The following is a 13,320-nucleotide window of genomic DNA, read 5'->3' as shown; positions in this document are numbered from 1 at the left end:
AGGAATAACAGCCTCATGGGGTGTTGCCAACCCTCTGAATTTTGCATGTGCATAAATATGTTTCCCACACCTGTTTCCTTAGTCATTATTCTGGGCGGAGACTTGTTTTCCCTTTGCCACAGTCCCCTTCCTAAGCAGTTTTCTTTTTTCTTTTCAGGTTTGTCCCTGCAGGGTGTGTGTAGTCGTTTTGCCGACCCCAAATTGGATGTTGGGTGTGTGCTTGCTCAGTACGTGAGCGTGCATTTCCCCTACACCCTTTTTCCTCAGCCAGTTATGCTTGGGTGTGGGCAAGGGAGTGGGTGTTTATGCTCTGGTTTTACACCTTTCCCGTTCATTATTTCCTGGGTATGCTGGGTGTGCGCTCAGGATGAGCATACAGGATCTTGTCCTAGGGCAAAGGGCTGGGCTAGGTGATCTTTGGGTCAGCTTTTGCTCTCCAGTTTTGTGATTATCACAAACTTCTTGTGCCCCACGTGGTAAGAGGATCTGTGATCAATTTCTTGTCTCTCTAAATTTTTGCATAAAACAGGTCTGTGTGTGTGAGGTGGCAGATGGTGGAGGGGAGGGGGGATTCAGATCAGGACCATGGCATTGCAGAGGAGGATTTAACCCTTTTCGCCTGCACTGTTTTCCCAATTAAAGCCATCCCCACCTCCAGAGGCGGCTATTTGACCTATTAGGAAAAACTCATTTGTATAGATTTCAGTGGAAATTATGCAACTCTCTGTGGCTTATGTGTTCAGAGTCCAAGGAGGAACAGCGACATCGTCAAAAGTCAGTGAGGGATAATGGGATAGGTCTACACTGAAATGCAAGTAATCTTGACTGGATGGGAAATCAAATATACAGGGGTAGGTGGGAGGAGGAGAAATGAAAATGACCTGTACATTTCAGTTTTCAGTAACAAATTTATTGGGAATGTTTTTTCCCTTCAGTTTTGGTTTGTTACAAATTAATAATTGTGCTGGTGGTTTTTGCAAATCCACAAAAATAACTGAATAATTAAATATCACATCTACTGAGGTAACTAACAGTTTGACTGACTGATTTGGGATGTGCTAGAAGAACTCCTGTTGCGGAAGCTTCCCAGTGTGTCTCCTCCATAAGGCAAAGGGGAGCTAGAAGGTCATATCTTGCCAGCAAAGGTTCCCTGTTCACGCTGCTCATCCCAACGCTTTATCTGAGGAGGGGGAAAGTAGACAAGAGGTTGAGGAAGGTTAAGAGAGGGCCCCCAAGACATTGTGGTTCCTGGAAGAAAATAAATCGATATACACTCACACATACATGCAAGCTGGTAGTGAAAATATCATCATCATCTATGTAATTCACAATTTTCTGTCCTTTTAACAGTACTCCAAAATCTTCCACCTGAGACTGGCCACTTCATGCTGCCTCACACTTGACCCAGCCATGGAAAGATTCATGCGGGCACAGTTTGAAGAAATACTACGATCAGGGCTCTGTGTATTTTGCATTAAAATATGTGGGTTGATTCCAGACTTAGTCATACTTAGACTGGGTTTGCACAACACAACAAAGCATCATGGGTTGTCATTTGGAACAAGCTATGGTGGGTTGTCATATTGTCTGAACTTGGACTGCTTCCTGCACGGTGAATAACGGTGAAATTCACCGCTTCCTGCACTGTGAATAAATAATGGTTATTCTTCGTGAACAACCCACCCTCACAACCCATGGCTTGTTTTCAGGGTTGTTTAACTCACGTTGAGTTTGCGTGTAGTCCGAACCTGGCACAGCCAACCCACCATGGGTGGCAGCAATTGGATATAGAGCCGCTCGACAAGAGCAGCAAACTCCCCTGCCGCTCTTCCCAAGCCATCTTGCTCATGCCGCAGTGACAGCCCCTCCACCAATGCCCAAATAGCACTTTGGAGGCACTGCCACTCATTTACCAACCCCTTTTTAAAAATTATTTTTTTGCCCCTGAGATTTGCACAAATGTCTTCATAATTTGCATTTATTTATTTATTCATTTATTTAGGTCAGTCTTTTGCAGTTGTGCAAGTGCACGTTTGCAGCTGTCAAATAGATATAGCCTTGCCTCATCAATGACTACATATAGGTTGATTTGACAGCCGTTTACAGTGACAGGTCAGGAAAAAGGGACAAGATCCCCAGGGACTTAGCAAGGCGATCCCCAGGACTGGTGCCCTGCTTCCATTCCACACTTCCCCAATTCTCCAGCAAGTCCTTTAAAGAGAGATCCAGCCTCCCTCCACGTTTTGTGGCTCCCATACACAGCAGTAATTGTCTCCATCAGGCAACTTCAGTGGGTGTGGCTACACCCCTGACATCATCACCTCGCCCTCTGTTTCCCTCCCCCCCCATTTTTTCCCCTCTCTCTGTGCTGGATCCTCCTAGCTGGGAGAGAGGGACTCAGAAAGAAGCGGGAGGAGCGGGCGCTCCTCCCAGCACCAGTCGGATCTCTGGCTTTGAGTGGTTTCTGGTGTCCCTACGGATGCAGGGCACCACATGGAGCTACCTGTGGACACTGCACGAAGCTACTTGGTAGAGCTGGCCAAGTCCCCACCACCCAGATCCCCACTTTCATCTCTAATCTGAGGGGATACCCTCTGGACTGCGGAGCCCAGTGGGCTGGGTTAGACCTATGGACCAAACGTTCTACATCTCTGCATTATGCAAATTGAGCAAATGTACATAATTGTACATAAATGTACAATTGTACATAATTGCACATAAATGTGCATAATGTACAAGAAAAGGTGGCAAGAATATACAGAAGATCTGTATAGGAAGGATAATAATATCGGGGATAGATTTGACAGTGTGGTCAGTGAGCTAGAGCCAGACATCCTGAAGAGTGAGGTTGAATGGGCCTTAAGAAGCATTGCTAACAACAAGGCAGCAGGAGACGACGGTAGCCCAGCTGAACTGTTTAAAATCTTGCAAGATGATGCTGTCAAGGTGATGCATGCCATATGCCAGCAAATTTGGAAAACACAAGAATGGCCAACAGATTGGAAAAAATCAACTTATATCCCCATACCAAAAAAGGGAAGCTCCAAAGAATGTTCAAACTATTGAACAGTGGCACTTATTTCACATGCCAGCAAGGTAATGCTCAAGATCTTGCAAGGTAGACTCCAGCAATTCATGGAACGAGAATTGCCAGATGTACAAGCTGGGTTTAGAAAAGGCAGAGGAACTAGAGACCAAATTGCCAATATCCGCTGGATAATGGAGAAAGCCAGGGAGTTTCAGAAAAACATCTATTTCTGTTTTATTGACTATTCTAAAGCCTTTGACTGTGTGGATCATAACAAATTGTGGCAAGTTCTTGGTGGTATGGGGATACCAAGTCATCTTGTCTGCCTCCTGAGGAATCTGTATAACGACCAAGTAGCAACGGTAAGAACAGACCACAGAACAATGGACTGGTTTAGCATTGGGAAAGGAGTACGGCAGGGTTGTATACTCTCACCCTACCTATTCAACCTGTACGCAGAACACATCATGCAACGTGCTGGGCTTGATGAAGCCAAGGCTGGAGTTAAAATCGCTGGAAGAAACATTAACAATCCCAGATATGCAGATGATACCACTTTGATGGCTGAAAGCGAGGAGGAGCTGAGGAACCTTATGATGAAGGTGAAAGAAGAAAGTCCAAAAGCTGGGTTGCAGTTAAACCTCAAAAAAACCAAGATTATGGCAACCAGCATGATTGATAACTGGCAAATAGAGGGAGAAAACGTGGAGGCAGTGACAAACTTTGTATTTCTAGGCACAAAGATTACTGCAGACGCTGACTGCAGCCAGGAAATCAGAAGATGTTTACTTCTTGGGAGGAGAGCAATGACAAATCTTGATAAAATAGCTAAGAGCAGAGACATCACACTGCCAACAAAGGTCCACATAGTTAAAGCAATGGTATTCCCCGTAGTAACCTATGGCTGCAAGAGCTGGACCATAAGGAAGACTGAGTGAAGGAAGATAGATGCTTTTGAACTGTGGTGCTGGAGGAAAATTCTGAGAGTGCCTTGGACTGCCAGAAGATCAAACCAGTCCATACTCCAGGAAATAAAGCCAGACTGCTCACTTGAGGGAATGATATTAAAGGCAAAACTGAAGTACTTTGGCCACATAATGAGAAGACAGGACACCCTGGAGAAGATGCTGATGCTAGGGAAAGTGGAAGGCCAAAGGAAGAGGGGCAGACCAAGGGCAAGATGAATGGATGATACTCTGGAGGCGACGGACTCGACCTTGGGGGAGCTGGGGGTGGCGACGGCCGACAGGAAGCTCTGGCGTGGGCTGGTCCATGAAGTCACGAAGAGTCGGAAGCGACTGACCGAATAAACAACAAACATAATTTATCTTATTTTGCAGACTTTATTCGGCAATGTTTAAACTACTTTGTGACAAATGGACCTTCTGTGATAAATATCCAGGCATTTGCTTGCAGAGCTGTCAGGCTAGGCTGGGTGGAGCACTCTATATTCTGCACATTGGCACCATGGACCATTGGATTGTTGAGGTCTCTTCTGAACAGTTCCTCAGACTGGGGGCCAGTCACCCTTCAGAGGGTCGGTAGACACCAGCAGGGCATCTCTGAGTGTGCAAAAACCCTGATATTTGGTTCAAGGTACCAAATAAAATACATGCACACAGAGAGAATTTAAAAAAAAGAAATGCAAATGCAAGGTGGAAACCAGAAATGCCCTTTCAGCTCCTCATTGTGTGCAACTTCATTGGCATTGTTGAAAAGAGGGGTGTAAATTTGTGAGTTTCCTCCTGAAAACGTAATGCTTCTACTTACCCAAGAAATGGGACAGAGGGATTTGAAAACCCTGTGGTACCATTCGCACATCTTGATGTCCTTGCCTTTGGCTTTCATGGTCTTCACACAGCGGTAATAATCTGCACAGAAGAATTAGAGGCAACAATCATCTTCTGTGGTGCCATCCACCCTGTTTTTTCACTGGTGGACATTTAAGATTTGTTTAATGTGCATCTCAGCTATAGCATCTGCACCGTGCATGGCCTGGAATCGCCCTCCCTGCAATGACTAAATGTTCCTCTAGCCAGGCAAGAACACTTTCAAATAAAATATTTCAACCTGAACCTGCCGATGAGACACAGCTGAAGCAGAACAGCATGCGGCTCCTCCTTGTTTTGGCTCCTAGGACATGAACAGTGCAAACCTATACATGTCTACTCAGAAATAAGCCCCATTAAATTCAGTGGGACTTACTCCCAGGTTAGTGTGTATAGGATTCTAGTGTGAAAGAACTCTGAATCCCAGACGGACAGCAGCCTTTGGGCAGCTGGCAGAGGACGATACCCAAGTAAAACACTTAAGGTTATTGATAGGGGACATGCAGATATGTTTGAGAATAGGTATTTTGAACAGAGATTATGATGGCGTGATCAATTACAGATGGTGGTTCCACCCTTAGAGGCAGTCTAGAAATAATTTTAGATGAATAGGTAGACAGACAGACAGACAGACAGACAGATGATAGTGGGGGAGAGAGGTTATAAAATGTTTGGGAGGGATGGTCTATAGCAGAATCGTGGCAAGGTCAAACATACTGGGAACTGGAAATGCATAAGGAGTTAAAATTGTATTCCAAAATGTTGTTTACTTACCGTATTTTTATCCCGCTTTTCAGACAATGATTGTCTTCCAAAGTGGCTCGCATCAATAAAAAGATTGAGAGAGAGAGAGAGAGAGAGAGACAGAGACAGAGATGGGCCCTCCATCAGGGTTACAAACTAAAAAGCCAAGACACACAAGAGAAAAGGGGAGTGGAAGAAGACAGAGGAGGGAGATGAATTCTTCAAGGCCAGAACAAAATGGTGGACTTGAACTATAAGTGGGCATTTATATCTTGTTTGGGTCAGGCTGATCTTCCCTTCCTGATATTCTTACATGGAATAGCAATCGCTGGCTCTTGTTCCTCTGGTTGATGGATAAGGTCAGAGGGCTCCTTCCACTTGCCTTTACAGTCTCAGGGCAACGGGTAGTTAACATAATATTTAATTGCAAAATGCTTTGGAAGCATGTCTGCTTTTAGCAATGCCATAAAAAAAAAAATGGGGGCCCTGGGTCACTTAAGGCAACCACTTATGAATCACCCCTCCCCCCCAAAGAGGACATGTATCACCAAAAAAGAGGACACTGGTTTGCATAACATTTGCATATGCTAATTTATATGTATAGATCCAAATTTAGAGATAATGATTATGATTTAAACAGAAATACAGTACATCTCAGCATAGTGCTGAAGACTATGACCAGGTAACCTGTATGTCTTCCTGTTCAGGCTGCTGCCCAGGTGCTAACTGCTGACGGGCAACAGTTCTTACGGCTTTTTAAACTGGAACTGAACAGGACTGCTTTTCAAATAGAGAATGCCTTAAAATAGGGGACTGTCCTCTGTAAGAGAGGACACCTAGCCACCCTACCCTCCTGTCCAAGGGAGGCTATTTTTCACTTGGTTTGCAGGATTTCCCCCCTCTTTCAGTGAGCAACAGAACTTCAAAATACCTTTAGCACTGGGCCTTTATTCCTTGTTTGTGTTGTGCTGTACAACACACTGCAGAAGCTATGTGTCTATAATATATAAAGCTGTAGAGGTCAGGAAAGACATTTACACTTATATTATCAGCCTGCCCCTCCCAAATACCTCAGAAGCAGTTCAGTGCCATGCATGAATTAGCCCACCCCATGCAGCCATATCCCCTCTTTTACCCACCCAAATAGTTCTGGTAGCAGTTACGGGTCTGGTTGGTGTTTGGAAAGCGGGGGTCAAATGGGGCCGTGAGATAGTCTCCCTGCTTTTTCTTTAGCTTACTGAAGTCTTCCGAAACAGCTGAAACACTCTGCATTTCTGAGAGGGAAATAGATAAGGAATGAGAGATGCAAGTAACAAATCACCACCCCAGCCACCTCACTTCCTTCCTAGAGAATTTAAGACTTCTGGCTCAGAAACAGCTTCCGATTACCAGTTTCTGCACTCTAACAGCCCCCAAAGGAACTGCGAGGTTAATATATTCCTGTCCTTGCCTTACTAGTTTTGAACCCAATCCAGCTGGTGTCTTTAGCCTAGTGATTATCTTTTTGTCTCACACAAAGCACTTTACCCAAACCTTACCATTTAAATTCCCCTCATTTGCCTCCTTGTGACATCTCTCTGCTCTTCTTTACACCCTCCTTTGCACTGACCACACACTACTACTCATCATCATGAGTCTCCAACACCTAGCCCAAGGGTATGGAAGCTGCAGCCCTCCAGATGTCGTTGGACTCCAAATCTCATCAGCCCCCAACCAGCAAGGCCAATGGTCAGGGATGGTGGGAGCTCGACTCTAACAACATGTGGAGGGCCACAGGTTCTCCACCCAACCTAGCCACTGACTCTAACCCCTATCCATGACAGCCATTCCCTACTAACCACAAAAGCGGCCTTCTTTGTACTCCTCTTCAGCCAACTCACTGCCATTCTTATTCTTTTGCTCACCTCCTCTGAGCTCTGACTACATGGCCCTCTTACCCCTTTTCTGTATAACCACTCCTTCGGCCTGCCTCCCACTCTTACTCCAGGCTGGTTTAGGCCAAACTAAATGTGATACCAGAAGATCTGGAAGTGGATCTCACTCTTGTTATTTTTTTAAAGGTAAAAGCAAACTGGAGGGGTGGGGGTTGTCAGCTTGGAGCCACAGCACTAGAGGAGGAAACGTTAACAATTTCCTCCACACACCATTTGCCTGATCTAAATTTCTTCCATCCACCTCCCAGCCATGATTTGCCCACAAGGAAAAACATATGGGCCCCTGTGTTGCCAAGAATCAGGGACCGATACCTGTCTATACCTGACAACTCTGTCTATTCAAACAAAGAATTCCAGGCACTTCCAGCCACTGCTCCTTTGCAGCTTTATAATGGATCATTCATAAAAGTCTGTATTATTTTTCTATGGAACTGTGAGCGCCGCCCACTGGAGATAGATAAGCCTACCGTTACCTACCCTAGGGGTGGGCGGAAAGTAGATCTTCAGATGTTTTGAACTTCAGCATCCAGAATTCCTGACCATTGGCCAAGGCTTCTGGGGGTTGAAGTCCAAAACATCTGGGGGTTGAAGTCCAAAACATCTGGAGATCTACCTTCTGCTCACTCCACTGCCCACTTCAGCTATGCTGGCTGTGGGGTTATGGGACCTGTAGTCCAACACATCTGGAGGGCACCAGGTTGGTCTACATGATTATCAATGTATACAGGGATGGAAGGAGAGATGAATCTAAGATACGGCCTAGCGTTTTTGCCCCCCTTTCCACTGATTTCAACCTTTGATTCACCCCTTAAGATAAAACAATTCACGAGGTGGAAGTGGATTCAGAGGTTGTTAAAATCCAGCATAACAGGTTCTCCCCACAATTGGAGCCAAACACACTTTCCTGCACTTACTTTTATTCCTGACACACCAACCTCAATCACATCCTGCCCTGGCCTGCCCCTCCCCATCATATTACCCATCCAGCCTCATTAAAAAAAATATCTCTGCCATTAAATTCCCCCAAACCTAATTGCTCATTACTAGCATCAAACATTTGGCATGCATCTGGTTCCTAACTGCCACTACAGGGGAGGAAAATGGGGAAGGGGGGGTGAGGCACTTCCATGGTCTCTGATTGGTTTGAACAGTCACCAGGCCAAAATGTGGATCAGGAGTGGGCAACCTGTGGCCCTCGGCCTAATTTCCGAACCACTCTACACAAGCCATCAGACTCTTGCAACTGTGATCTGTCGCTCTCCCAGCAGCCTGCTGGGTGGGAACAAAGAGGGAAAGAGAAAGAAAGGGTGGGGAACACAGAGAAAGGTCAGGGGGCGGCCCCTGACATTACTCTTGAAGGTATTGGTTTATTTAATAAATAAAACAAAGGGCTGGGTCCAGGATCTGTCTGCCTTGAACGGAAGGGCCCTCTGCTCGATTTTTGAGGAAAACCCTCTCCCCAACACCACAGCTCAACCCACACAACAGGGGTGAGCGTTTTCAGGAGGCTGGACAGGCTGCCTTGGGAAGGAGGGCACAGGGAAGCCCACTTCCTCCAGCGCAGCTGATCCAGTGTCAATCTGGATCCAACCCCAAATCTTTATGAAAAGATAACATAAAAACAAATCAATTAAAACACATTTAAAAACACAATAATAACAGAAATAAGCAGCACGCCCACCAATTTAAAGACCCTTCCAGTGGCCCTCAACAGAAAAAAAAAGATTCCCTCTTCCCAGCAATATAGATCTGGGATGAACAGGATTTTTTTTCTGGAACCCAAAGGGAAAGGGAATCGTGGGAGGGCAAAGACTCGCCAGTCAAAGCACTCAGTGAATACTAAGTGCCCTTTGACTGAGGTTTGTGAAGAGAGAACCTTCTGGAACCAACCCTGAGATGATGGAATCGGGGTTGTAAATGGCAACTGCAGACCAGCAAGGTTTTCCTGACAATGAACTAGCGTTCTGTTCTGTCTTCTCCCAGCTCTGCATGCCCATTTGGAATAACTGCCATAGAAACATCCAGAACTGAAGGGAAGAAATGTGGAAGGGCAAAAAGGCCTTGAGCCAATCAGACAGCAGATACCGCTCTGGCGGCAGGTTGGGAGTAACTAACTGCCACAGAATCTTCTGGAAGTGGTGCAGAGGGGAAAATGAGCCGGTACTCGTCAGCCAATCAGGGCAAAACATTGCCGCATTTCCCAGAGGAAAAGAGAAACAGGCAGCACTCCCATATTTTCACATCACATTGCACACACGCACGCACACACACAAGAGCCAAGAAGAATTTGGAGTGTGTGTGTGGAATTTTCCCGATTCAATTTTTAAATAAATTTTAAAAGCTAGAATATAGGATTTCCCTTCTTCAAGATTCCCAGTTATAGGTGTTGCCAAATTTAGGCATTTTAAAGGGGGAAACCCACTATAACTGTAGTGAATTTGACAAGTCAATACTTAACATGATTGCTTTAAAATTAATCAGTAGGACTGATGTTTGTTTTGAAATGTTCCTCAAAGAAGAGTGCATACAGACTTAAGGAATTACTTCTTCTGGTGAATTACACAGAAGTATCGATCAGGAAAGTATTGGCCCCCACATGTAGGTATTTTGCTGAGGAAAGCAGCAGTTTAAATGCACACACTTAAACTGACATGAGAAGTGCGTATTTTTTTACTGAGGTATCCACAGTGGTGTACATCCTGAGGGAAGTAGAGCTAAACCCTTTCCCATTTTATCCCAAATCTTTAATGCATTTCCCTAGAGCAGCTTCACACTTTATGTCAGTGGTCCCCAACATTTTTGGTCCATAGCACATTTGGAATTTTGAGTGTTGCGGGTGCTCTCACAAAATGGCTGCTGAGGCAGGGGGGCTTGCCTATTCATAAAATGGTTACCATGGTGGACATGGCCCATCACAAAACACTTATTTCTCAGAAGGCTAACTGGTGTGACTAAAAGAATAGTAACCTGCCCAAGAACCTAAGTACAAGGCAGAGGTAGGGGCTGAGCTCTAAAACACAAAACCACTCTTTTGAACCGAAATAAAGATGGTGCTGAAGGGCAGAACTTCATTTTGCAGCATGCCAGCTTTCCAGTTAAAAATAATAATTTTAAAAATCTTAAGAAATAAAATAAAAACCAGGAGGTGCAGGGGGCCTGGTCGGCACCAATGGAAGTGCCGGTGGCTACGTGAGTGCCACACAGGCACCATATTGGAGACCTCAGATTTATACACTCATTACGTAGTTACTAGCTTGTCCCCATCTGAATGATCAAGAACATTTTCATCTTTACCACATAGAGATGGGTCATCCCATACTGGATTGGCCCTACCTCCTGTTCGCTTTCTCCAAGAGGGCAATGTAAAAGGTGCACTGCAATTTTTAAAGAGAAAATAAATAACTAAATCAGCAGTCTGTTTCCATTTCGGTTCAAGTGGAGCCCATCCCTTTTGTACAAGCCCAGCTTGTCCTAAAATGTTCCCCAGCGCCTAACAAATCCAAAACCCTCCTCCCAATGCCACCATTTTATCTATGCATTGAGACCCCTCAGATCCATGCTGAAAACAGCTTTGGAAGTCTTGGATTTCAACTTCCTACTTAGCAACCTACATTTTACTCCCATAAGCGCAAAACTACCTTTCCCCATGTCATTGGTGCTGATGTACGCCATGACTGCTGACTTCTCCCTAGCACTACCTACCAGCTTATTTAGAGCTTTTCTACACAAGGCATTTTTTGTGCACTCATCATTCCCTGCTCATGGTTGTTTATGTGTTCTTTAAATGAAGCCGTGACCCTCTAGTTTTGTTTCTGTTTGTAAACAGCACTTTCCGCAAGTTGTTTTAGAGCAGGGAAAATGGGGTATTATTTCTGATGGTGAAAGAAAGCGCAATTTCCTCCTGTGTATTTATGCTATTCCGCTTTACCAGAGTGCCACCTAGAGGTTATGTAGCAGAAAAGCAGGAAAGGAAATGCTCCTTGCGTAGTTCTCGAATCTCAATTCTGCGACAAAACCAAAAGTAGATGCAGCGGATTAACAGCCTCATGTAGAAAAGCCTTTAGAGATGAAGTGTGCATCAGGCAGGCAAGTTACCAGGTAGACTACACACCTGCCACAAACCCATCTATGTTTCTAATGACTGAGTCGTGCACTGCTAGGAGCCCCCATCTCTGGAGATACAGGCACAAGATGGCATTAGATTGGCCCCCAAGGTATGAGTCCCTTCTAAGGAATCGTTTCCCTGTTGTTTCCTGTTATAAACATGTAAGGTGAGATGTGCAAACATGCATTCATCCTCAAACACGCCACGAACACATGCTGGGGATGGCGAATCAAGACTCCGTGGTCCATGAACACTATGTGTTTAGGGACATGCGACTACCTGTGAAAATTTACATGTTTTCTGCACATGTAGCAAACATGATTGCCAGAAGTGAAGAGCCCCTGTTGTGTGCCCATCTCTTACATGGAGCAAGTTAGAATGGTTGAGGGGCCCTAGCTGAACGCAATGAGCCACAACGAAAGATCCTGATAGCCTTCATAACTTTTTCTAGCTCTGTCTCACACAACTGTTCCAAGGACATTGTTCCAAAACTTGACAGGAAGCTATAATAAAAACCTTCAGATTTCCAATTTTAAAGTGTGTCCCTACAGCCTTATTTAAGTTATATAGCTCGGCTTCCTCCTTTATACTACCCCAACAAACTTGTTGTTGTTGTTGTTGTTGTTCAGTCATTCAGTCGTGTCCGACTCTTCGTGACCCCATGGACCATAGCACGCCAGGCCTTCCTGTCCTGCGCTCTCTCCTGGAGTGTGCTCAAGTTCATATTCATTGCATCGGTGATGCTATCTAGCCATCTCATCCTCTGCCGTCCCCTTCTCCTTTTGCCTTCAGTCTTTCCCAGCATCAGGGTCTTTTCCAGGGAGTTTTCTCTTCGCATTAGGTGGCCAAAATATTGGAGCTTCAGCTTCAGTATCTGTCCTTCCAATGAGCACTCAGGGTTGATTTCCTTTAGTATGGACTGATTTGACCTCCTTGCAGTCCAGGGGACTCGTCAGAGTCTTCTCCAGCACCACAGTTCGAAAGCATCAATTCTTCGGCGCTCAGCCTTCCTTATAGTCCAGCTCTCACAGCCATACATTACTACTGGGAAAACCATAGCTTTGATTAGACGGACCTTTGTCGGCAAGGTGATGTCTCTGCTTCTTACTATGCTGTCTAGGTTGGCCATAGCTTTCCTCCCAAGGAGCAAGCGTCTTTTAATTTCATGGCTACAGTCACCGTCTGCGGTGATCTTGGAGCCCAAGAAAGTAAAATCTGTCACTGCTTCCATTTCTTCCCCTTCTATATGCCAGGAAGTGATGGGGCCAGATGCCATGATCTTTGTTTTTTTAATGTTGAGTTTCAAACCAGCTTTTGCACTCTCCTCTTTCACCCTCAACAAGAGGCTCTTGAGATCCTCTTCACTTTCTGCCATTAGGGTGGTATCGTCTGCATATCGGAGGTTGTTGATAATTCTCCCAGCAATCTTAATTCCGACCTCTGATTCATCCAACCCGGCATTTCTCATGATGTACTCTGCATATAAGTTAAATAAGCAGGGTGACAATATGCAGCCTTGTCGTACTCCTTTCCCAATTTTGAACCACTCGGTTGTTCCATGTCTGGTTCTTACTGTTGCTTCTTGACCCTCGTACAGGTTTCTCAGGAGACAGGTAAGGTGGTCTGGTACTCCCATCACTTTAAGAATTTGCCACAGTTTGTTGTGATCCACACAATCAA

The 13,320-nt window shown here is 45.1% G+C and overlaps 1 protein-coding gene across 4 annotated transcripts in view; it reads right to left on the bottom strand.

Moving 5' to 3' along the window:
* Positions 1 to 885: 885 nt before the first annotated feature.
* Positions 886 to 13,320, bottom strand: part of COX6B2 (cytochrome c oxidase subunit 6B2) — a 19,699-nt gene continuing 7,264 nt past the window's right edge. Inside the window, exons 1-4 of one of the 4 annotated variants that reach the window (XM_084805658.1) lie at positions 9,426 to 9,539; positions 6,741 to 6,875; positions 4,799 to 4,899; positions 886 to 1,180 (exon numbers count right to left, since the gene is read on the bottom strand). In XM_084805658.1, coding sequence (XP_084661784.1) covers positions 1,127 to 1,180; positions 4,799 to 4,899; positions 6,741 to 6,873 — 288 coding nt within the window. In that variant the 5' untranslated portion in view covers positions 6,874 to 6,875; positions 9,426 to 9,539 and the 3' untranslated portion in view covers positions 886 to 1,126. Of the gene's footprint in view, positions 1,181 to 4,798; positions 4,900 to 6,740; positions 6,876 to 8,449; positions 8,629 to 8,690; positions 8,820 to 9,425; positions 9,540 to 13,320 lie in introns of those variants that run through there. The other 3 variants (XM_084805661.1, XM_084805660.1, XM_084805662.1) reach the window with 3 other exon arrangements.

Source organism: Heloderma suspectum, chromosome 6 (genome assembly GCF_057233095.1).
Source record: "Heloderma suspectum isolate Gila_16-S chromosome 6, 16-S_ref, whole genome shotgun sequence".
NCBI classification, from domain to species: Eukaryota; Metazoa; Chordata; class Lepidosauria; order Squamata; family Helodermatidae; genus Heloderma; species Heloderma suspectum.
The sequence above is the reverse complement of the archived record's forward strand: the minus strand, read 5'-3'. Positions and strand labels throughout refer to the sequence as shown.